General features: G+C 43.3%; 2 protein-coding genes across 2 annotated transcripts in view; both read left to right on the top strand.

The window, feature by feature from the left end:
- Positions 1-7,976, top strand: part of rab2a (RAB2A, member RAS oncogene family) — a 44,258-nt gene extending 36,282 nt beyond the window's left edge. The window contains exons 7-8 of the mRNA XM_056292508.1: positions 1,008-1,076; positions 4,437-7,976. Of these exons, the coding sequence (XP_056148483.1) occupies positions 1,008-1,076; positions 4,437-4,532 (165 nt within the window). The 3' untranslated portion in view covers positions 4,533-7,976. The remainder of the gene's footprint in view (positions 1-1,007; positions 1,077-4,436) is intronic.
- A 4,693-nt stretch (positions 7,977-12,669) lies between these two features.
- The window catches only part of chd7 (chromodomain helicase DNA binding protein 7), a 111,603-nt gene continuing 98,941 nt past the window's right edge, over positions 12,670-25,331 (top strand). The window contains exon 1 of the mRNA XM_056292499.1: positions 12,670-12,892. The gene's annotated coding sequence lies outside the window, so the exon portion shown is untranslated. The remainder of the gene's footprint in view (positions 12,893-25,331) is intronic.

Genomic DNA, 25,331 nt, shown 5'->3' with positions numbered 1-25,331 from the left:
GAAACGACTGCCGACTCCCGAAACTAATATTCATATGTTTAACAAAAGAATAAGTATTTTAAACTTATATGGTGGACCAGAGTCCATGGTGTGATGATTAAGTGACAAAAAAGGATCAAATTATTTGGGACACTGTTGGTTATATCCGGGACAATACAAAGTAGAATTCGGGACAGTTGTGGGACACTGAGGAAAAAAGTTAATTTCGAGCCCTGGCCGTCGCAATAAGCTATCCAATGATTTTGGTCCAATCACTCAGCGGACTTGATGCCGCTTTCTTCTTCCATTTTGAAACTTAAACTGTTTTCTGTCACTAGACTGTGGGGGGGGTCTGAATGTTCGGTAAACCTACTGGCATAGCCAGTTCCCTACGTGTGCCACACAACTACATGTCTGTCCTGTCCCTACATCCAACAAGTTTCCTGAACCAGCCCAGAATCAGCATTTGTTGTCCGTAGTGGTTGACAGTGTGTAGAGAAGTAGTGACGATCACTGTTCTGAGACAAAAATTGGCCTAGTAAGTGAGCACATATACTGGGTGATACCTTGATGACTTGGTACATGTTACGTAGAGCAGAGTGTACAGATGTAATGCACATAGCAGAAGAGATATTTTTTTCAGTGTACACCAAACCAAACCAGCATGTGCAGAAGTTTGGGAACCCGAAGCTCAGTTGCACCATAAATGGCTTACACTGCTGGATTCTTGTCTGGGCCTTGAAAGGGGTCCAGTACAAACAGACTTCTTCATCATCATGTCTCATTTACATTCCACATTCTTAGTTGCTTTTTCTGTAAACAAATTTTCATAAGGGTTGAGCAAATCTAGTGGCTATTTAAAGCAGTTCTACATAAACCCTGTGAACATTAAGTCACAGGAAATGTTAGAATATTAACTGACGCTCATCTCTCTGCTTTTACTTTCTCTTTGTCCCTCTCTTTATTTCTTACTCTCTTTCTCTGTCTGTTCCTCTTTTCCTTGGTCTATCTCAACACCCCCCTCTCAGGCATTCATCAACACAGCCAAGGAGATCTATGAGAAGATCCAGGAGGGTGTGTTTGATATCAACAATGAGGTGAGACGCTTAACACTTTTAAAGACGGTCTCTATCTATCTCCCTCTCCATCCTGTTCTCATTCTTTTTTGTTTTTAAAATTTTTTTTATCTCTTCCTCTCTTCTGTGGTATTCCAGGAGTGTGCTGTGATCTCTCTCACACTCTCTCTCTCTCTCTCTCTCTCTCTCTCTCTCTCTCTCTCTCTCTCTCTCTCTCTCTCTCTCTCACTCGTGTCTCTGTCATCTGAAAGAAAAAAAATCAGCTTGGCTTCCATCCCTTCCAGCCAGCCCAAACTTTTCAGGGTTCCTCCTGATTTTCTTCCCACCCACCAACAGCCATGGCCGCCGCCTTTTTCTATAATGCTCTACTTTCCACTCCCACTCTTCCCCCCCTTCTCTTGTTCCCTATCCTCCATGGCATCTTGCCAGGTCATAAATTCCTCACATCCCACAAGGTCTCAGTCAGCCAGCCAGCTAGCCAGCAGGAAAACAAACATTCAGGCAGTCAGGCAGGCTAGATATCCAGTCAGTAACATGAGCCGCCAGGCACCCGGCCTGTGAAAAGCAAAGCAGCTAGTCAAGCAGTGTGATTGATCATTCTTCCAAACAGCCAACTATTCAGTCATACAGCAAGCCAGCCAGCCAGCCAGGCTGTTTCCCATTCTGTCTGTCAGCCGGCCTCCCATCTAAGTCCCTATCCAGTCAGTCATTGCATCAGCCACCCAGCCAGCCAGGATGTTTCCTAGTCAGCAGGTCTGTCAGCCAACCCATGAGGCAGAGCCAGAGGCAGGCGAGCCCCTCCGCCGCCATTGGTCTGTTTGTTATTAGTACTCGTACGAAGGAGAGAAGAGAAAAAAAAATAAGTGGGAGGCCAGGCACCCGCTCCAAACCACATCAGCTGACAGGCTGAGAGAGGGAACCCCGACCAGACCCCCACCCTCCAAGTTGGCAGGCACAGTGAAAACACGCACGCTAACACATACACACACATAGAAATGCACACTTGCACATAGAAACACACATACACTTGTGGCCTTGGCTCTTTAAATGTGATTTAAAGGCATACAGCGGTTCCTTGGGGCAGCAGTGCTACTGAAGAGAGGGGGAGGGTACAGTGAGCGAAGGATATATGTATAAATTAAAGAGGGGGGGCAGGGGAGAGAGTGTGGAAAAGCAGCTCAGAAATGATGAAACACAGAAAAGGGAGAGAGAGCACTACAGGACACAGAGAGAGAGAGCTCTCAGATGCTCTACTGTACTCCAGTCTAAAGGGCAGAGAGATGAGAGGGATAAAAGCAGCTCTCTCTCTCTCTTCCTACCCCCTACCTGCCTACCTCTCAATCTTCCTCTCTTCTCTAATCTGCTTTTATTTCTTTTTTATCTTCTTTTTTAGGAGTCACTGGTATCTCCTTTGCCTTTGTTCAACTTAGCAGTACCTGTTGGTTCCTCTATAGTTGTTTAATAAGGTCTAATAAGACCCTCTATGGACAACATTCCCAAAATCAGTGTAGATGACCGTTCGTTACCTGTAAGGAAGAGAAGTGTCAGTTAATAAAGATAGTAATCAGTTTCATTAACCAATTTGCTGTTCATTGTTGGCAGTTCAACACAGCTATTTAGAGTTGAAAAGAAGCAGCTATTGCGAAATTCCTGGTCAAAGTTGCAAATTAAAGCCGACCTCGGAGAAAATCTTTATTTCCATAAGAACATGTGGTTTTACCACATTCAAGGGGGAAATAAAACATAACTCAGAAGCAAAAATGAATTAATGTTCCAAATTTAACTGCCCTAATTCTTGTCTTTATGCATGCTCAATAATCCAGGTAAGGAAATCACGGAACGTTGGATCAGTTCATCTGGACACAGCGTTTAGTGGGGCAAATGTTTCATCACTCATTCAAGTGACCTCTTCAGTCTCAGTTCACTGCAGGTATCCCCACCCTTATAAACAATACAGCAGCATAACGACCAAGTACAACAATCGGTATCATATACAAATAGACGTGACCATTAGCTAGAGTTACAGTGGCCACATGTACTATTCAGACGATTGGGGAATAGTTGCAATCACAGCCTTGTAAGATGGCGAAAGATGTACTCTTAGCCCCCCCCCCCCCCCTCCCAGTTCAGGGTTGGTCGGTCCGTCTTCACATATATGGCCTCTTTGACTCCCCATCCAAACCAGCGTTCCTCCACAGCCGGGAGGATTGCCGTGACTTGTACATCAGGGGAACCATACATGCTGGCCAAGAGGATGGCACAATACAGAAGAGCTAACGCATCAGGCCAGGACTCCGCAGTCTACACCCATCTACAGGCCAGTGGCCACTCTTTCAAGGATGAGGATGTGCACATCCTTGATAGGGAGGAACGCTGGTTTGAACAGGGAGTCAAAGAGGCCATCTATGTGAAGAGGGAACGACCATCCCTGAACTGAGAGGGGGGGCTAAGTGTACATCTGTCACCATCTTACAAAGCTGTGATTGCAACTATTCCCCAACCCTCTGTGAATAGTACACATGGCCATTGTAACTCTAGTTAATGCTCACAGCAATTTGCATATGAAACCGATCGTTTGTTTCAGTTGTTATGCAACTGTATTGTTTATTGGGGATACCTGCAGTCAGTTGAGACTGAAGAGGTCACTTCAATAAGTGATGAAACGTATCTGTCAATACACGTTGTGTCCAGATGAACTGATTCAACTTTCTGTGATGCCCTAATTCTTGTTTTCTATAATCCATGTCAGAGACTCAAACCACTTCCAAAGCAAGGCCTCATGATGTTTTTGAACATGAGGTCTGTTCATTTCTGCAATACTGGGGATTAGTTAAGCGGCACGGTGGTGCAGTGGTTAGCGCGGTCGCCACACAGCAAGAAGGTCCTGGGTGGAGCCCCGGGGGTAGTCCAACCTTGGTTGGTCATCCTGGGTCGTCCTGTGTGTGGAGTTTGCATGTTCTCCCCGTGTCTGCATGGGTTTCCTCCGGGGGCTCCAGTGTCCTCCCACAGTCCAAAGACATGTAAGTCAGGTGAATTGGCCGTACTAAATTGTCCCTAGGTATGAATGGGTGTGTGTATGGGTGTGGGGGGGTGGGGGCTGTGATGGCCTGGCGGCCTGTCCAGGGTGTCTCCCCGCCTGCCGCCCAGTGACTGCTAGAATAGGCTCCAGCATCCCCGTGACCGTGAGAGCAGGATAAGCAGTTCAGATAATGGATGGATAGATGGGAATTAATTAAGCAAACTGGAAGTAAAAATATTTTCATGCTTGTTAATTTGACTAACTTCATCCTTCTCTGCCCACCCCCCTTCCCTGTCTCTCTCTCTCTCTCTCTCTCTCTCGTCCATCTCCTTCCTTGTCTCTCTTGCACTGTTTCCACACAGGCTAATGGTATTAAGATTGGACCTCAGCACCCTACCACCAACTCTACGCTGTCCGGTAGCCAGGGGGGCCAACAGGCCGGAGGGGGCTGCTGCTGAAGCTCCAGAACGCGCCTCCTCTCTCAGCCCCACCTCCTCCTTCCATCCCCATACACCCACCCACCCAGCCTACTCCTCTCCTTGCCCCACCCTGTCCAACCAGCCCCCCTTTGCGTTTCCACAGAACTGGTCGGGCCTCACTAACAGTTTGTTAACCTCTCTATTCCTATCTCTAGAGCTCTATTCCTGCCTCAGTCTCTTTATCCCTCTCCTTTCTTTCCTCACTGTGCCTCTCTCCATTCACCCCACCTTGTCTCCATCTCTCTTTTTTTTTTCCTGTCTCTCTCCTCTACCAAGGGTCTGGGGGCTGTGTTCCAATAAGTGAAACAGACAAACTGCTCTGCAGGTTCCCTCCTACGGGAGTTCATGTAGGACAAAGTCAGCTTACCCACTTTTTACCTAAAATGTACAGCAGTTAGTCCCTCACTATTTTTGAAGCGTCAGAATTCTCAAGTCATTACTTAAAGATAAACGAATTTTAATTTTATTTAAAAAGAGGGGGGGGCTCAGAAATCAAGCATGTCACAGTCAAAATTGTTTGCCTCAGACTATGCTTTTGAGTGTGCAGAAGAAAGGACATGAGACACATGTTGTGAGTGTCAAATATCCTCTGGATATTTGCACTAGTCCGGTCTGAAGGTGTGTTTCTTGCTGCCTTGTGTTCGTCTTTGCCCCGAAAGAGCTTCAGAAAAAGCTGTACGAGTGTATTTACCTCTGTCCCTGTGGGCGACAGACAGAGGTACCAGCCAGCCCAGACTTCATAATCGCTGTAGCGGCACTAAGTAGCGTTTGCTATCGGCCCGCCTGTCCATTCACAAACCCCTCTTAATTGATGCCAACTTGGACTTGATTATCGTTAACAGTGTCTTTCAGACTTTCTGCGGTGGTGGTGAGCTGACTTTGTCTGGATACTGATGGGAGGTGGCTGTGACCATACTCATTGTGCTTTGAGAATAGGCACACTCTAAAAACTGGTTTTATAGATAAAGTGCGCTGTGTTGTCTCTACACATCACACATACAGCTGTTTTTAAAGATTCAGATGGCACAACACGTCAGTAACAACATACGCTCGGCACGTGTCATTGTACATGTTACCCTGTGGGTGTGTGTGTGTGTGTGCATATATATTTGTATACGTGCTCACACACACACTCCTGTGCACATACAGACATACACATACACAGGGAGGACAGGCTTGTTGTTTGAACACATCAGTTTTTTGGGTGAAGGAGGCATTCGAATCACTTATGTCACTTTGTCCGTCAACCAACAAATGTATGTCTTCTCTCAGACAACTGTGGATTATTTTGTGCTTATTTCTCCCTAATATATATGTATATATAATTTTTTTTTCAATAACAGCAGTAGTTTTCCTCTCACTCCCACTTTGTGTCTTTTTTTTCTTTCTTTTTTTTTTTTTTGACTTTTGAGCTGAATTGTATTTAATGAACACTACAAAGCTGGTTGTGGTTTAAAAAGAAAAAAGATGTTTTAACTTGTCTGGTGAGAGAATAAAAGACCAAACTGTTGTGTGAAAACAGACGTTGAAATTATAAAAAAAGAAAAAGAAAAAAAAAGGACAGAAGAGAAGGAACGTAGAGGTGTGTGTTGACGGCGGAAATGAAGTGAAGTTCAAAGAGGATGGAAAAAAACTTTTTACCTTGGTATTTATCTGCTGCATTCTGTGTATATATGGCTCCTGAGTTTTTCTTGCTTATGCTGTTTAGGGGCAAGCTTGGTATTTTGTGGCCTAGTATGTTATTTCTTCACCAGGTATAAAGGGGGGGGAATCTATATTGACAATTCATATCCCCATAAAACAACTTATTGGCATCCATTAACGATGAAAACAAGCCGTTTTTAGGTTGTTGTAGGTTTTGTTTTCTCTGCATTGTCTCAAGTCGTTGGTGAAGAATCTCAGTTGTATTCAAAATGTCAGGGCGCCCCTTTTACCCGGCCGTAGGAGTCCTGAGTTAGCTGGCAGGTGTGTAACTGTAAGTAATGAGAGCCTGATTGATAATTGCTGCAGTATTCTGCTTCAAGGCCTCTCTGTAATTGACACCCTTTTACCATTGGTAGCATAAATTACCACTTCAGTTTGCTTTATCATTTTTACCCTCCATCTGCCTCCCCTCTCTCGCCCTCGTTCTCAGACTGTGTGGTAATGTTGGCTGTGTGTCGCTGCATCTCTGTATTGATTTTTAAATGCCAAATCATTGTTTACCTGTGTTTTTATCCGACGTGTAATCACCCCGCCCGCAAATCCGACCTGAGATCAGCTGTCTGCCTTAAACCCCGCAGAGATTTGGACAGCTGCTAAAACGACCCGAACCGGCCCGGAATCTACAAGTCGCCGTTCCTTTTTAGTCTCATACACACACACTTAACATGGCTATATGCAAACACAGATTCATACGCTCGTATATAGACGCCCGCATACATGTCCGTTCACCGACATAGTTTGGAGCCAAACGCCATAAGTACAAAAAAAACCCCGACATAAATGTATACAAACACACCTGAACATGATATTGTGACACTGTTTAACACAGACACAACTTCTCCCATCTTCTTTCACGTGTGCACAGGTCAAGCCTGCATATATGCATGCATACACACATGATGCATACATATGAATATAACCTGGCTGTCTATGTGTCCGTATTCTCTTCAGGCTAACTTGTGTTTCTGTAAGGAGTTTAGGTTTTCACGGGCGGTGTGAGTGAATCTGTTCAAGGCCTGCAGCTTTTCCTCAGCAGCGTTTCCTCTTTCGTTACTAGATATATTCTAGTGGTTATTAATCTTGTTCTGATAATGATTATTGGTAAACAACATGTAGTGTGTGGACCCAGAGGGACTCGGGGGAGGGGGGAACAAGCCAAACCTTTAGCATCCATCTAACTATATCTATGGATCATTCTATCTAATCTGACCTATGTGATTCCTCTCTCTCTTCCTCTTCTCCCTTCTCTTCCTCTTCCTCCTCCTCCTCCTCCCCCCCTCAACGTTATTTGCTGTGTTTGTTCTTTGGAAAAATAAAAAAATTGAAAAAAAAGAAAAATTGAAAATGCTATCACAAACTATAATAAAACAGCCTAAACTCAACAAATGTCATTTTGATGGTCATGTGGAGATGAAAAAAAATACAATGTTTGAAGAAAAAGAAACCCCCAAAAAAGAAAAAACCAACTCGTTTTGTATTTTCTCTCATTATTTTGGCATAATTCTTTTTACCGTCCTGTCTCTGGTTTTGGATTTTTCCTGTCATGTCTGTTCTGCGTACAAGTGAAACAGTCTTATGATGGATCCACCTATCCCTGATTGTATCCCTGGTTTACCAGTTAGAAGGAAAACGGGACCCCTGCACACCACCTTGCTAGTGTATGTCCCGATGAAGGGCAGCCATACTGAGAGCTCACCAAATAAATACAACATTTTTTAACCCGAATTCAGCTAGTGGTGGTCTGCTGAGCATGTACGCGCTTTTTCTAACGCAACTTCCTGTTTCAGTTTGGCACAGTTGGCCATGCTACAAAAGGTCTTAACCGGTACATCACAGACTGGTAGCTGCCGAGCAGCTCCCCTACGGTGAATGACTGACAGGTGCCTTGCTCAGGGGCACCTGTCAGCCAGTAAAAACAGTAGTGTTAGACAGCCGGCGTGCTTTACCTTCTCCACACTTGGTTCCCAATCGCTCACTGATTCCTCTTAACCTGTGGCCTCCCAACAGCCCTTTAGGTTTTAAGTTTGCACAAGTGGCTTTATTTAGCCCACTGTTTGCTCTGTAGCGGCGCTGGCCATGTTCTTCGAGGTGTGTTCAGTGGATTCAACAATGTTATCAGTGTGAAGTTCAGCTTAATCTGTGTAGAAAAGCCACAGAATAAGATCCTTGATTCTCTGCTTTCCAGCTTAGTCTTGAAGATTTGGTCTCGGCCTTTGCTTTTTGCACCATAGCTGACAACTAACATTGTTTGACACATTTCTTTTTACATCCTTGAATGTTAAAAAGAAAAAAGTGCCAATGAGATGCCCACCAGATTTCTTAACGCCTAAAAAGTTGCTTTTGTGCGTAAGAGGTGTTTGCATATAAAGGTTGGAAGTAATCCAGGTAAGAAGACAGTGACGTTAACGTCAGACTTTATTCAACCCCCTCAGCTTTTTCCTTCAGGGGAATCCTCACATCTGTCCGACCTTACACAGATATGAATGTTTAGTTCTGAGCCATGTTTGCTCGATTTAATTAACTGGCCCAAGTTTGGACTCCGGTCAAGTTGTGGAGACATCTCGAGGTTATCCGGTGGAGTTTGGATGCTTCTTAGATGCATTTATAAAGTCGCCAAGTAGGAGTTGAACCATTACCGGCTGAGATGGAGACATTTGCTGTGCTGTATTGGACTCATCAGACCTCATCAGAATTACTTGCGAAAAAAACAGCCACCATTTGCACTCAGACTTACAATGGGTTGGGACATCATAACTTTCAGATGTGATGCCCAGAAAGTGGGATATAAAAACAAATCGTGGGGAGGTAAAACTATATAATGTAGACCCAATAATGCATTTACCCTCCACATGTGCTGCATTTTCCTGCTGTATAGAAAAGTCCAAGCCGAGTGTGGGGAATTAGAGCCAGTTATGTGTCACTGATGATGACAGATTCAGACACGGCTCGGATCTGCTCCTGAAGCAGACGTTTCACACGGTGCTGCTGTGACAGATGGTTGTATCTGATTCAGTGCAGGTCTGCCGCTTGGGAGCATAATCTTCCAGGGAGTCAAAAGGAGAATCCGTCCAGAGGAAAGAAGAAGAAAAAAAAGTCAAGTGTGTTAAAAATAAATTGAAGACCCTGTGAGAATTCACTTTGGCTTTACTTAGTTTCTGGAGGAGTGACTTTGCCACATGCACAAACCTGTGGAGGGCATGACGTGCGAAATGAGTTTTGAGTTAAAATCTGACTTGGAAGTTTTATGGACAGTTTTGAAGCCGTGGTCCTATTTTCAGTGCATAGCATAACACACAACGCGCACAATATTTGCCTGGCAGATGCAAAGAGGACCAAGGTGGAAGAAAAACAAAAAAACTTGTCTCCATAATTTATTAGCATGAGTGAATAAAAGGGCACCCAGGTGTGAAAAGCTGCAAAGCAAGAGAAGCCCAACAAAGAGCAGATGTGGTAGCACTAAATTTCCCATCCTCGGTTTCCCTAAGAACTAAACTGCATAATCTTTATCCTATTTATCTATTTATAACTTCCACAGCCTGTGCACCAACCCCCCTATGATATTTCTGCTTCTTTTGCATCTTTGTTTTTTTTGGTTTCTAAAAGGGAAACAAACAGAAACAGCACTTAGAGCGTGATCATCCATCATTAGCACAAGGGCCAAGATGCTGCGTAGATGGTCGACTGCTGTTAAAGTTCCTTTGAGTGGGAATTCATTAACGCACCAGGACGTTGGGAATATTGAAATATCGCTTTAAGTTTCCAACAATGGCTTTAATGATTGAATGGCTGGGGCCCAGTATCGCTATCAGCTTCATCCTCTCTGACCTAGTTTCCACTGGAAGACGACTCCCCTAAAACTTACAGGACCAAAGAAATTTATTTATAAGCTCGTATGACATCCATATGTAGTAGAGACAGATTCGCACTCACGAGTTTAAATGTCTCGAAGTGAAAACAGGCAGAAAAATAAGGGGGGATTTGGAGTCATTTTGTTATTAAATGGTTGGAAAGACACCCACAGGCCTCTAATAAAGCACATGTTGTCAGATGCGTTGTTGTTTCAGAGGGATGTTACTTGATTTTTGTCCATTAAAAAAAGGAGATAAAAGTCCGTTGTGGTTTCAAGGGAAATAGATCAGGCAGATGCACACGGAGTGGTTCAAAATGTGTTACAGGCACTTCGGGGGTCTGCTTTGGATGAAGGCGGAGTGATGGATGACTCTCATCACCCACCGCCACACTCAACTCACAATCTGATGATTGGTTGAATGATGAGGATGTTAGGTCATATAAACATGCGCAGGGAAGATGAATGTTCAAAACACGTAATTTTTTCCCTGTCCCTTGTACCCCCTTAGGTCTTTTTCTTCCTGCCCTAATAGAAGCCTGATGAAGAACAAATATACAGCTATGGAAAATGAATCAAACATTACTGTCTTCGCCGGCCTGAAGAGAATACTTGAACACATCAGCCTGTACGTCTACATTATATGTCCGCCGCAAGTTCCCCTTGGGACGAATAAAGTAATGTTGGATCCTGAATAAAAAAACAAACCAGTGAACGAGAGAGAGGAGGGGAGGGGGCTAAAGAATGAGGAAGAGACGATCGAAGAAGGTAGAGAGGGAGAGAGAGAGACTTATCTTGATTTTTTTTTAAAGTTTGTCATAAGAAGGTACGGCTACGAAACACGACCTATATAGTGACTAGGCCAACTGCGGGGGCCTGCGTGCGCTCGGTTCCCCGAGAGGAAGGGAGGAAGGAAGACCTGAGAGCGTGTCTGCGACGGGAGGGACGGAGGAGAAATGTCGACGTGTGTGTGTGCGTGTGTGTGCGTGTGTCTTTAAATGTCGCTCTCCTGTGGGCCAGGTTGTTATGATAAGCAAATTACCGGCCGCGTCGGGACATCCGGGTTACCGCCGTGCCCGAGATCTCCGCAATGTGTGCGTCTCTGAAGTAAACACCTACTGTGAGGAAGACAGACCGGCAGAAGAGGGGGATAAATATATATATATATATACATACACACACACACACACACACACATATATATATATATATATATTCATGCTGTTTGACTTGCCTCTTAAGCTACACGTAGCTTCATTGGAAAATATCGGGGTGTTCCCTTTGTTGCATATTCGTCAGTTTTGTCTCGTCAAATAAAACAAACCCAATCTGCAGGCGACATAGCCGTGCACCTTCCCAAAGGGGCACGAACTGGTGTAAGCCATTTTAAATGGGGGGGGGGGTTGCTTTTCCAACGCTGCAAATCAAGCAGTCCTGGACAAAACATCAGATCCGTATTTAGATATTGGTTGTATACCATTCTTTTTGAATGTTTATTCAAATAATCATAAGTCTTGTGTCTTTTTGTGACTTAATAGACTTGATTGACTTGATTTTGGTAGTTGAATTTGACTCACTGGCTGCCCGATATGACGTGAATCGATGCCAGTCTGCGTTATGGAAAGGACGGGGGAGAAATACCTTCCTTAGACTCCAGTTTAACCTGCTGCTGTCCAGATGTACGACAGCAAAAATACCTCCTTTCTCTCTCACCGTCGATAGGTTTGAATGGAGGGTAGGCTAGAGGAGTTGTGTGTGTGTAATGATTTGTCTCCCCTCATGATCTGAAAGGGACGTTCATTCTTAAGACGACATGCCTGTTCGCCTTGACTTTGAAACAAGTGATCAACAAATCTAGTTAGCCTATTCAAAGAAGGTTGAATCGGTTCATCTGGATACAACGTTTATTGACAGGTAGGTTTCACCACTCAACTAGGTGACACCTAAGTGACATCACTCAACTAAGATGTTACTTAGTTGAGCGATGAAACGTATCTGTCAATAAACATTGTATCCAGATGAACCGATTCAACCTTCTTTGATTTTCTTACCTGGATTATTGAGCATGCATCAAGATATAGCTAGCCTATTATTGTTAAAAATCGAGAAAAAAACAGCGGCAAAGAATTTGTCTTAGGCATAACCTGCTACTTCAGGCTGGACCAATTTTAAGTGTCACACTCATAATGTTCAAAAGATCCAAAACGTGAGACAGCCCATTCTGTTTATTCCCCTGCGGTAGTTTGGTGTCTATCACACAAGAGGACCGAAAGGGTGCAAAGCTTTAAATTAAAAAAAAAAAGTTTTACCGACACGCTGCTTTTTTCCATCTAAAACTAAAAAAAGCTCTACGCGAATAACGAGAAGAAGTGGAGATTAGATTAGATAGCCACCATTTTCACAAACAAAAAACTCCCAAAAAGCGTCGCACGGGCACAGCAGGGTCAGTGACCGCGCACGCCGCATGTTTATCCATGAGAGGTCTTCGGGAGCGCGCCCCCCTGGCCGAGGAAGGTGAGGACTCGGGAGCGCGGCCAGCCGAGGATCGATCGGATTAAAGTCGATTTGAGTGAAATTAACACAAAGGAGAGACGAGGACGCACACTAGTCGGCGAGGTCGCGGATACGAGACACACCGGAGAAATATTTAATGACGATAAAACTTGAACTTTTCCCTTTATTTATATTTCAACAAAGCACCACAGTGGATTTTCCAGCGATCGGAGATACTAAAGCTACTAACGAGGAGTTGATTTGATAAAAGCCCCGAAGTGACCAAGCTTGTTGGGTAAGATAACCACTGCCTTTCTTTTGAACTGTAACTCACATTTTCTCGGTCGAAACCCAGTCCGAGGGCCACGTTTATAATTTCAAACGATGATTTAGGATAATATTGATTCAGGCGCCTGCCGAATAGTAAGTTTTTCCTACTTTTTATGGAATCGGACCCTTTAATTCGCCTTGCAAGTTGGGCTTTCTGCCCGACGTGGGTCTCGATCGGAGCAACTTACAGCAAAGACCTCACCGAGGACCGGGGGACAATTTAAGAGGCATACATTTCCCTCATTTGACTGGAAAGTCATTGAAGGTCTGCGTAGCTGCCATGCCGACATGCTAACAATAGCAAGTTTTAGCTTCGCCACCCACCGCAGCGCACGCACACAGTCCCATTAACTAGTAATTGAAAAGTGGAAAGAATTTTATCTCGGCACAGCCCCGGGAGAGAGTCCCCCCTTTTTTCCTAAACCACTTCTCGGGCGAGTTGTTGAACGTAACCCGAATGAGACGTATGGACTTTTTATTCAGTCCCCCCCCCTCCACTTGTACGTTGTAGTGTGAGTGTTAGCCCGGTTAGCTTGGGTTAGCTAATTGTGTTGAAGCCTCTAGGAGACACGAGGTGGCTCGAGCGCCGAGGTGAGTCACCGGCCGACGGAGTAAGTGGAGCTCGCGCGAGGGGAGATTCCCCCACCGGATCGCCGTCTCAGACACCGAGACACGCATCAAATGTGCAAACAGACACTTTTCGTTGGGAAATAGACCCGTAGGTTTTAGTCTGTCTGGATAAATACAGGGTTTTGCTGTGTGAGGGGGACAGGGTGAAGTGTCCGTAGTAGTAGCAGCAGCTAGTGTTATTGGACGGAAGGGACTGTGTGTGTGTATGTGTGTGGGAGAGAGAGGGGGGGGTGAGGCCAGGCGGTCATTTCATACAGCCGTGTTTCTCACGTTATATCAAACCCGCATTTTGTCACTACTGTCTCCTACTATGTGATAACATCGAAACTAGACTTAGGTGCCGTATCTGCTGCTGTAGACCTGGGCATTTTCTCGGGGGGGGGGGGATGATATAGCGAGATGAGCGAGTCGTTCGACAGTCCGGAACGACGTGCGTAATGCCGTTGATAGGCTAATTAGCAATGCTAGCAGCTGGAGGTTAGCCCGGTGCTAGGACACTGAAGTTCAGCTAGCCTTTTAGCTGGCTATCGCCCTCATTGTCCCTAGGCTATCGGCAGATAGCAGACCCCGAAGCAAGCCCGTATCCTCCCGGCAATTAGGATTAGACGTGTGGCTTGCGGGTTTGGAGAATCAACTTTTCCCCGTCTTTCGGCTCACTTTTTCGAGGTGCAAAATAACACTTGACTCTCTTTATCGTCTCCGTGGGTCATTTCCGTGTTTTTTAAAGTTTGACGCGAGTTTGTTTGTGGTGAAATAGGGTATCCGGTAGGGAAGTTTAGTAATGGCTTCAGTTGTTACTCGGGCTGGACGGCGAATAGAAAAAAAAAACAAAAACGTCCGAAACACCTGCCGGTGCCCTCGAACTACTACTTCGGCAGAAATCTCCCCGTTTTAATACGGCCCTTCGTTTTTTATTCCCTCTTTTAAACACACAACTTCGCCCACGATCGTCTCTTTCACCATTATGCATTCTGCAATCGGTCAACTTGCATAATGGTCATCCGCCGCTCGCGCGGAACTTTGACTGCCTCTTAACCCTACATAAAGAAATGGCGATCTCTGTAGCGAAAGATCGCCAAAAGTCACGGAGACGTGTATTGTATGCCGATGGTTGAATTTAGACTTTGAGCCACCAACAGGAGCGCATTCAGCGTAAATATGATGGGTCTTTTTTCCCCCTCCTGTCTGCCATAGCCAGTAGCCTGCCTCCCCCACCTTATGTGTGCCTGTGTGTCTGCAAGCCAAGATGGCAGCTAGTCATGTTAAGCGGGCCACTGAGAGAGAGAGAGAGAGAGGGCGAGAGAGAGAGAGAGGGCGAGGGCGAGATAAGAGGCCCCGACCATACATACACAACAGATGTTCGGCACTATCGTGGTCTCTCTCTCCCTCCCTGTCTCTGTCTGTCTCTGTCTCTCTCTCCCTCCCTGTCTCTGTCTCACTCTCCGCCTGTCTCTCTCTCTCGTCCTTTCTTGTGGTCGGAGTTGAGGTACTTTTTTCCAAATGCCGCAAAGCTTCGTTGACTTATTAGAGGGGCCACGTTGAGCAAACGGGAGTGGGGGGCTGGGTGAGAGGAGAGTCATTACGAACTAACTCGAGAACCGAGTTGAAACTTTGCCACTTGTGTTTGCAGAGGGATTTTTTAAATTTTATTTCAACGTAACCGCATTTTCCAAAACTCTTGATTCAACATTTGACACACGGATCCATGAAACGTATTCAGACAAATTCACTGCATGTTTGTTCGACAATGCAAATGAGCGTAATGTGTTGAATTTTAAGGTGAATACACGTGATTGTTTTAGAGGAAGTTGTTGATTTTGATTTGGGTGTAGCTGTCCCAGTCAAACTAATGTCTGTTGACTCTCAAATCTCAAGGGCCCAGATGCATATAAGCAATGCCATGAAGTAGTGCCTTTGCCTTTATGGTCAACTTGACAGTTGTGGGGGAAAAAAGCAATTCGGATAACAGGAGGACTGTAAAACTCAAAAAATGACCTGGCGCTTAAATGTAGCATGTAATTGTTTTTGCAATACTACTGAAATTTGCTATTTTAATTTACTAGGTGGACTGTCTGCCCTCCATATAAAACGCCATTACCACCACAATAAACACACACACACACTCTCTCTGATGTCTTGTCCTTGAAATGGCTTCTGAATGAGTTCTACCTGTATTTTGCTTTTGATATGGGACCTCAGAGGGTACCAACAGGCTTATGGTTGATTTTAAAGTGCTTTTGTCTCTCTTGGAGGGGTTTCACTGTACAAAGTCTAACACATTGGTGATAGAAGTAAGCCTCTCTCAGGGGTTTCCCCTGGCTTATAGTATAGCAACTATGGTCCTTAGATGAGTGGATCGTGTTTGAAAAGTACCATCTTTTTGAGGACCAAAGATCACATGTCTATCTGTGGTGTGCCCCCTCAAAGAGTCCTGGTTTAACTGGCCTCGTCACCAATACCACAATATTACATTTCACCTGTAATGTCTGTCATGTCAAAGAGCTTCGGACTGAAGGCCAATGCAGTAGAATATCTTCTTTATTGACTGAACAATCCTTGAGTAATGTGTCTACCAAAATCAGATAGATTCGAAAGTGCTAAAGATTTTCCTGTCTAATTGGTATTTCCACATTTGTGCATTTACTTAGGACTTGAGCTGCAAATCAAGATACACACTTTAAATGGGTACTGATCCAGATTTCATTATTTGAACAAGTTCATTTGTGGTATTAAAACTTGGGACTCAGTAAATGTTTCAGTGAAATTTCAGTATTTCATCAGGCCTGAGGGATCAGAACATGGCTTGGTTCTTCTGGACTGGTACAGTGTGTGTGTATATGTGTTCTTAAGGCCTTAGGATAGTCCAGAACAGGTAGGCTACAGTTTTAAACCAGAAGAGAGAGGGGCTTGAAAGGGGGCAGACAAAGGTAAAACAGATGTGTGTATTTGTATGTCCTTCTTTTGACTTTGTGTATGAGCAAGTGTGAAGACAGTTGTGTTAGGTGAAAAAAAACCTCGGTATTGAATTAGAGAAAATGTTCCTCGCTTTTTGATGTTAACACAGGTCGATTGTTTTCGATATTGGCTGTAGCGGAGTTCTTCATGTTTAACAGCATTCAGATGAATGATAACAAGACAGCCAATCACACAGATCACTCCACTGTCTAAACAAAACTGTCTCCTAGCTAAAGTACAATTGTGCATTTGTTTTACCCGCACACAGCTTTCCTGGTGAACCGACAAGTAGAACTTCAGCAGTGAATTTCTGCCACCACTTAACCATTTGAGAGGGTTTTCAGCACAGGAGGGAAGATTAGCCATGTTTCCATCTAACGTCAGGTGAATTTAAAACAAACTTAGAGGGAAAGTTGAACGATTTTATTAGTTGCATTTCAATAATTGTCTATGTTTTAAGCAGTTAAACCCCTTTTTGAACTGGACTGGTTTCATAATGGTTGTGTTGTTATTATTAAACACTATCATATGGTCCATATGATAGGGGAAAAGGAGTCTTTGTATTTATCCACGAAATGTGCACAGATAGCCTGATGTAAATGTCTAACCGCAACTTCCTGGGGGAAACGGGCATAAGAAGAAATTTATTCAGCTTTTTCTGTTTGTTTTTTTTTTCCTCCATTTTTTTTTAAATCACGGAACAGTAGAATTGTTAGAGAACCAGTATGCCATGTCGGTAATGAACAAGCGTTAACACTTATTACTTGTTGTTATTATTATTATTAGTTATATTTGTTATTGTTGTTGAATAGGCTGGTTAGTCAAATCTTGCAAACGTTAGCCATCAACAGGTGCATCCATCGCATTGCTTTGCAAGCTCTTGACCACTGGAGGCATTTAACTTCTTTTTTTTATACGAGTCTTAATTTGGTGATCCTGCTGGTGGGTATGTTGATAGGCTGAAATATCCCCTCTTCTAAGTCAACCACGTTTTATTGCTGTGGGTGGAAATCAGGAGGTGTTGTGGCTGCCAAAAAAAAAACCATATTGTAGAGGCTATTATGTTACTATGGGGTTAATTTGAATTATATTGCTTACTACGGCATTTTCTGTATTTCGACAAAATACAGAAAATTATTTGCTCAGGTGTTTTTATACTCTTGACATGCAAAAGCAGTGGGCATTGTAGATTCGTATTAGATTAAAACCACACCTTATCATGAATTGCCTGAATTACAGAACCTCCCCCTGTGAACCCAGTCCATCTCGAAAAGCACTTAATTAAGCTCGCTTTGGACAGAACAGAGCTATCAAAGTGAGGAAAAAGTGAAAAGGATTGACAAGTATTGCTTGCTTTAGAATATTTACTTATCACATTATCTCTTAAATGACACATCTGAGTTTCCACCTCAAGCAAAATTAAATACTTTTTGCATGCTATTTGACTTTTTTTTATTCACAACCTAAAAATCCGCTCGAAAACAGCTTAATGGAAATGCAGCTACAGTTACTTGCCAGAAATGAGCTCTAAATCCAGAGCTTGTCGACCGTCCTCCTTTACTCGTAATCTCAGCATTTATTATATGAGGACCTGTTGACTTGTATTGACTTTACAGTCTAAGTCGTGTTTATTTCAGCAAGACTTGGGCTGTCAAAATTGGCCAAAAATTACGTTCGATTATTCCTTCTAAAAAACACGGGTTCGAACCCATTCCAATATATTTTTGCGCATTATGTCCATAAGAGGGCAAACCAATACAACGAGAGTCATAACTACTTGTATAGGTATATTTATTTCAATGTAAACATGTCTTTTAAAAGATCGACATACCTACATATCACAAAATAAACGAATAAAATAATGTCCTATACTGTAAAACTTAATTTAAAGATCATAGACCTCTCTTTCTCTCTGGTTTGGCGCTAAGTGAGAAATGAGAACGTGCTGCCTCGGAGCGAGATGAATGATTCGTAATTGATGTGTTATTCGCGAGCCTAATTTTTTTTTTATAGGGATTAGGTAATATTCATATTGGTTTAAATAAACAATTTGATAGTATTTTTCCATCTTTGCTGAGCAAGAGATTTGTGCGAAAGGAATTAAAGGTCCTGACTCATGTCCCAAATATAGGCCGGTTGTATTAAGTGATCGAAGTAAATAAAGTACAGGGTATCAATTTAAGTTTCACAGTATATAGAACAGACATTCAATGCTCTTGAGCAAGCTGTGCTGTGATAAACATGGAAAGCTAACTGTAGCTTACATAGCTTGCATTAGGACTTTATCTCGAGGTTTCACAATCTGTTTTCTGACCAAAATCCGAAGTATTTCCAAACGGGGCCTTTTAGATTGTTCAGAGTGAAAGTCACTCTCTCTGCGACCGAGTTGGGTCGTGAACTCGCTGCCATTTGTACCACACGGCTGTTGTTGAATTATTCGCTCTTTTCAGCTTGACCTAAATTTACTTTTCAACCAATGAAAGTGACGTTGTGTGACTCCTGTCCATTATGCAGCGTATTCAGTGCAGCAGCCAAGGCCCTCGCGAGAATTCGCGAGGCAGGCAGCCGTGGTACTGCTGCTTTTTTTCCCCCATAAACGAATATTAATTTTCACAATGTCGTGTTTTGTTTTGTTTTTTATATATATAATTCATATATATATTCAAATTTTGAATAGTCATCGACAGCCTTAAACAGGACTTATATTCACTAGCCGTCTGTATGTGCTAGGCTCAGGTGATTGGACGAATATATCGGCAACTGACCTTTCGTAAAGTCCCGCCCCCCCCTTAGTTACTGTTGCTATGCCCATCAAGCATTTCAGAACCATCCAGGAAGTAACCAGAAAATCCCAAAACATGAAGGAAGAAATCAGTGCATTCTCCGAGAAAATAAGTGATGTATTTTGGCGTAATTCATCCTTAATATCATCCCGTGAAAGGCAGAAGGGGTTACAGTATGCAGGAGGGATACATTCAGAATATTAAAAGTAAAACTGACTTGCGTGGACTCCGGGCCGCCGGGTGCGACTGTAATTGAGGGTAAAGTTTACTAGTCGCAATCAAAGAATGAGAAACCCTATCAACTAATTCTGAAACACACTGTGGACCAATTGTGCTCTTGCACTGAAGGGTAAGTTAAAATTTTTCAGCTATTATAGGTATATTTTTAATAATCCATTGTCAACATCACCGTATTATAGTGTTGATTTTGGCCAATGTTCCCCGTGGCGTTTTTTTATCCAGGCTTTTTCGGGGGTTCTGTATGGGCTCCTGGGGGTCGCAGGGCGGCCAGGGACATGCCCCGTGGGCGGGGGAGTTGCCTCATGATATTTTTTTTACCTTCAGACCAGAACCGGTATTTTCAACAAAATAAGGCAAACAAGATGTCTCTGCGGGCGGGATGATTTTTCCGAACGGCCGGTCCCCACCTGTAGCTCACAAAGGGGGGGAGAAACGTTTAAAATAGGCCGGATATGGGGAGGTCAAACTGGCCAGAGACCATCCCAGCCGACCCTCCCCGTGGGTCTTTATGCTCTGAAATCAAAGATGGAACCTGGCTAAGCTGTGACTAGCATAACAAAGTTATGTTAGTGGGCTAGCTATCATTAGCTATCATTAAATTAGGTATCTCTGGCCACAGACTAAGCTGGTTACATTCATCAGGTACATTAATAATGTTATTTTGTTAGTCAGTAATACTCTGATAATGGTAATAATCATTGTGTGGGTAAAAGTAACAGTAATAATACGTTAGCTATGTTAGCTATCAGTAATATCTAGTAGCAAGCTTAGCTTGGAGCAGACAGGTATTTTTGTTGATTTTGGATGGATTAAGCTGGCCATGGGGTCTGCTATACTGTGAAATCCATTGCCGACATTGCGCTTCTTGCGTTCTGGGTTTCAGGAAAGGAAAGAGAATTATACCCCCTCCAAACTTAACTTTTCAGATATCTAGTATCCGATTTGCAGATCACATAGGCACACCGTTTCAGCATTTTTCTGTCTGTTTGAAAGCTTGACGGACCTCCCTCACATAGAAACCGTTGGTAAGGTAGGATTGGACAAGCACCATTCTGGGGCGGTACTTTGCGATAGGTCAATTGTCTGGGTCCAATCGGCGCAAATATATCAGCAATTGGTGATTGTTGGGGTGACGGTGGCCAGTATGAAAATTTTGACATATCGGCAAACCAAGAGGATTGAAAAGTGATTTTAGCCCCAACAGTTAAAGGTTTTTTTGCCCCACTATTTTGTAAAATTGTTTTCTTACAGATTGTTTACTGAGAGGATTTATATTAAGACAAAATAGTAACTTTTCTATTCTTATTCAAGTATGGTTGTTGTGTTAAAGACAAAAATTCCTGCTTGCTGTTTTTCATAATTGACTCATCGCTCTGCATTGATTACAGTAATCATGCACAGATTCAGGAAATATTATAAGCTAGCATCCAGACAATGTTTTAAGGGCAGTTTGCCCTTTTGACTGTTAATCTTTCATTCAAGAGTACATTTAACACATTAAACGTTATATAAATAGTACTTTTTTTTTAAATCGTTGCAAAAATCATTACATCTGATATGCATGTTCTAATCGTGAATTCATGATTAGAAGTTTCTGCCATGTTCCCAAGCACAAGAAGACAAGTACTAACTACTCCTATTGGCATAGGGCTACCATTATGTCTTGTGCAGACAGAGGAAATTGTTTTGCCACCAGTCAAAATCACTGTTGGTAACATATCTTCCTCTCTGCCACCCCCCATCTCAATTTATTCTCCTCCACTTGTATTGTGCCATCTGTCATTTAATTAATCTTTTTTTTTAATGCAGAAATACATTTTATCTTGACATCAGCCATAGGGTTTTACAAACTAAAGCTTGCTGGTGTTTCTAACCAGCTTTTGACATATTCAGTGTTATTCATGGGTTTTATACCATGTGTTTTGTAACTGAATGAGGTTAACTGACTGAGGACTTTTTTAGAAGAGGTGTTGTGTTCATCTCCAGGTTGGTTAGTCACCTTGACTTGGAGCTGCAGTGATAATCCTGTCTCTCACACATCCTCACTAACGCATACCTCTGTCCCTGTCACCCTTAGCTATAGGCCAGTTTGTAAGCGTATGGTGGCTCTCCAACCAGGCCTTGAATTATTAGAGATGATTGTAGTGATTCATGCCTCTTTGGGTTATATAAAGCCTTTTTTCTATATGATGAAGTGTTGATATTTTCCTAAGCCCGACATGTTTATAGCTATCAAATGTTTTTTGTTCCCCTTTACGTAATTGGATATTAATGTACAATTTTAGTGAGTCACTGTGACAGTCTCCTTAGTCCAGAAAGAACTCGACATTTAACTTGAAATAAGTAGAATAGCTCTGGGTGTGGGGCATTTCTGAAGATGTATCACAAACAGGCAAGGCCACTTATTTTTTAGATTGGTGCCCCAAGAGGCTGGAGGTGCAAGTAACCCGTGTGCCTTGATTAATGCAGGAGCAGTGATGGGACCGTTACATGCCTTCTTTAGGTGGATGGACACATTTTGTCTCCACACAATCACAGTATCCACTAAAATGTCTAACTTAATGGGGAAAAAGCTACTTCAACAGAAATAAAAAGATATATACATTTTAAACATAACATTCTGGTTCAATGCAGACTACATGTCCTACAGATTGTGCATTGGAGAAATATTTGTCCATCCCAACAGATTGCTGGTAGTGAGTGGGCAACCCCACATTAGAGGGTGACATGGGAGTGGATTTTCAATCCTGTCCCATCCCAATCCCATGACAAGAGTTAAAAGAAATTCCAATCCTGTCCCAATCCCAGAAGAATGACTCCTGCCCCATCCTGTTCCCATGTTGTTGTTTTTTAGGGATAACAGTCTACCTACTCGGCAATTCAGTGATTTTGATGTGATGTTCTCGCCATCCTTATCTTAGATTAGTTTGCATAGTTTTGGAGATACTGAGTGCAGACAGAGGCGCGTATGCATTGTCTGCACGAGGCATAATGCTGGCGCTTGCTCATCACACATTTTGAATCGAAAAACCTCAGCGTATGTGACAGAGGAGATGTGTTGCTTAAATGAAGTGAGTTCGTGCTGCCTGCAAGCAGCATACAGAGTTTTAACACAGTCACCCTTGACTCTTAGGGACTTGTTTAAAACTTCAGACTTGGCCCGAAAGCTCTGTCAGTGAGATACAAGGATCATTGTCCTTTACTCTGTGTTGCAACACTGTCTTCCCTGAATCTGACTCCATTGTTGGCATTTGAATGGTGGCTGCACCATGCGTCGTCAAGCCACACACGTCATGCACTGGTCAGGTGGCTGCAACCAACCAGCCACCAGAGCACAGGAGAGAATAAAAAAGATGACACAACAACTAGCATTGTGTTCAAAATTAAGAAAACAGGGTTTATTCATATTAGAATTGCATGTTTATATATAAAAATTCACCTATTGTTATTATGATTCCCGGTCCCACCTGTTCCTGTTGACTTTTTCCTGTCCCATTCCAGGCATGTGGTGAGTTGTGAAACTGAATCCGCTGGAATCCCACAGGAATCCTGTGACCCACAGGATTCCCGAAAAAAATGTCAGCCTCTACCCCGCATTTTTTAAAATGTAATTACTTGCTAATTTGACACACAGTTCTTAATGAAACAATGGTGCGGATGAAGCTGTCTACATATTTTCAAATTCATTTGTACTTTGGCAGCATGTGGCCAGAAAGATTCAACTTTGATGTTAATATCATAATATAAATGTGAGGTAGAGGGGATAAATGTGCTAAACCTGACACTGAAGATGTGTTGCATCTACCCAGCTGTGTTGCTCTTTTTGCATCAGCAGAGTAGTTAATGTTAATCAACACTGCCAAAACCTTTTCACTAAGCCTAAGTGAAGAAGACTGAAACAGAAATATATTTGCTGACTTTAAAAATAACCTGGAAAAAAATCATATTGCATTTCAGTTGGTTTCTCTGCTCAAGCCAATAGGAGTGGCACATAGACTGCTATCTAGAAATGAGGCCATACCAGCTAACGTTACATTACAGACTATGAAAACTGGGTAATTTTAACAATGTGTGCTTGTCCCTACCCTCTGATACTGGACACAAACAGTGACAGTTAAAATGCTTGAGCCCAAGAAAAGATAAAATCTATAACAAAATATTTCGAAAACGATTAGACCTAAACTGACAAAGTTAATCTAGAAAACAACAAATTAAAACTGCAAATAGGTTATCAAACTGAGATAATGCGTCCTTGTAAAATGGTTATTACTGTGTTTTTGGCAGTGAAGGAGGGGCCATGACATCACGTCACACTAAGACCATTGTCATCAGCGGACTGTTGAGAAGTTTCTTTGAGTGCTCCAGTGTGGCTTTTAGCTCTCATTAGGAGAACTGGGGTGTTCAGTGTCAGTGACAGATCAGTGGCGGTGTTAGGGCAGCCATTTTGTCTCTTACCGTCATGTCTCGTGGATGTCATCCCTGCTAGTAGGGACCAGGAGGGCAATATCGTCATTTCCATCTCTTTCCGCTTTCTCTAGCCCCAGCTCACCCCGTCCTCTACCCCTCTGTCTTCGTTTCATTCCACCCTTCACGCTCACGTTTATAACCCCACACCATCCCCCATCCCCCCCTCCTCTCCTCTCCAGGCATAAGGTTTGCAGGGAATTTAATCACCGTGACGACACTCTGAAGGTCCGTCCCTCTCTCACCTGTCCCCCCTCCTTTCTCCCTTTATCCTCTGCCTCTCCCATCCCCCTCCTGCAGTGGAGGCCTTATGGAAGCGCTGCTTAGAAGAGAGGCTGGTATTACAGCCTCCATTTGAGAGACGGCATGTCAAGCATGTCTTCGACTTCTTTCTGTGCGAGTTTGTCAATGAATCCTTGACCTCTCCAAGCACCCAGCAATGTGTGTCATGTCCTGCTTTCATGCTACGCCCCCTAGCCCTCAGTGTCCATCCTTACGCAGCCAGCTTAGCCGGAACAAAACATGACACTCTCCATTAGAAGTGCACAGGAATTATTTGTTTAAAAATAAAAACAACCTTACAGCTGATTACTCCCATCTTTGAAAACCAGCCACAAACCCCCACCAAACATCCTGTTCCTCTCTTAATGCATAGTGTTAATTGTAAATTTGTGGCTCCTCTGTACTCTTCTCCATCCCCCTCATTTCTCTCCTCCTCTCTGCTCTCCTCTCTCCAATGAGTCACATAGCCGGGTAAAGGTTAAACGCTGCTGCCAGTGGCAGCATCATCCAGTTAAGAAGATGGAGCCAGAGCTGGGGGGAGAGCTCAGTGAAAAGAAGGGGAAGAGAGCTAGCAATGACCCCCTTATGAGCGTGTGCGAGTGAGAGGCTTGAGAGAACTGCGGTGGCCTGAATAGATTCTCCACCACGGGAAACATCCTTGGCACAGATCCCTAATATCCTCCTAAGATATACCAGCTGTAGTGTGGCGCACGTCATAAAGAACTGATGGCTGTGACCACAAGTGTCCAGTATAGTGAACTCCATTGATTAGGTCTTTTTTTTTTTCCCATGCCGTACAGATTACCCTGGTAAAGGGTTTTGCGTCCTAATGCCAGTAGAGACAGTCACTCTGCGATATCACAGTTTTAGATAAAAGTGTTCTGGTCTGTTTTATTTTAGTCAGGTTAAATTTAGTAAAGATTGTTAAATCATACTGGGGGGAACAAGACTAGAAAAACAAAGGGCTGTATTTTAATCCTAGCTATATTTTAAGTCTAAACACACGGTGTAAAGCGCATGTCGCAAGTGCATTAAGGGCGTGTCTAAATG

Source organism: Lampris incognitus, chromosome 14 (genome assembly GCF_029633865.1).
Source record: "Lampris incognitus isolate fLamInc1 chromosome 14, fLamInc1.hap2, whole genome shotgun sequence".
In the NCBI taxonomy this organism is placed as follows: Eukaryota; Metazoa; Chordata; class Actinopteri; order Lampriformes; family Lampridae; genus Lampris; species Lampris incognitus.
The sequence above is the reverse complement of the archived record's forward strand: the minus strand, read 5'-3'. Positions and strand labels throughout refer to the sequence as shown.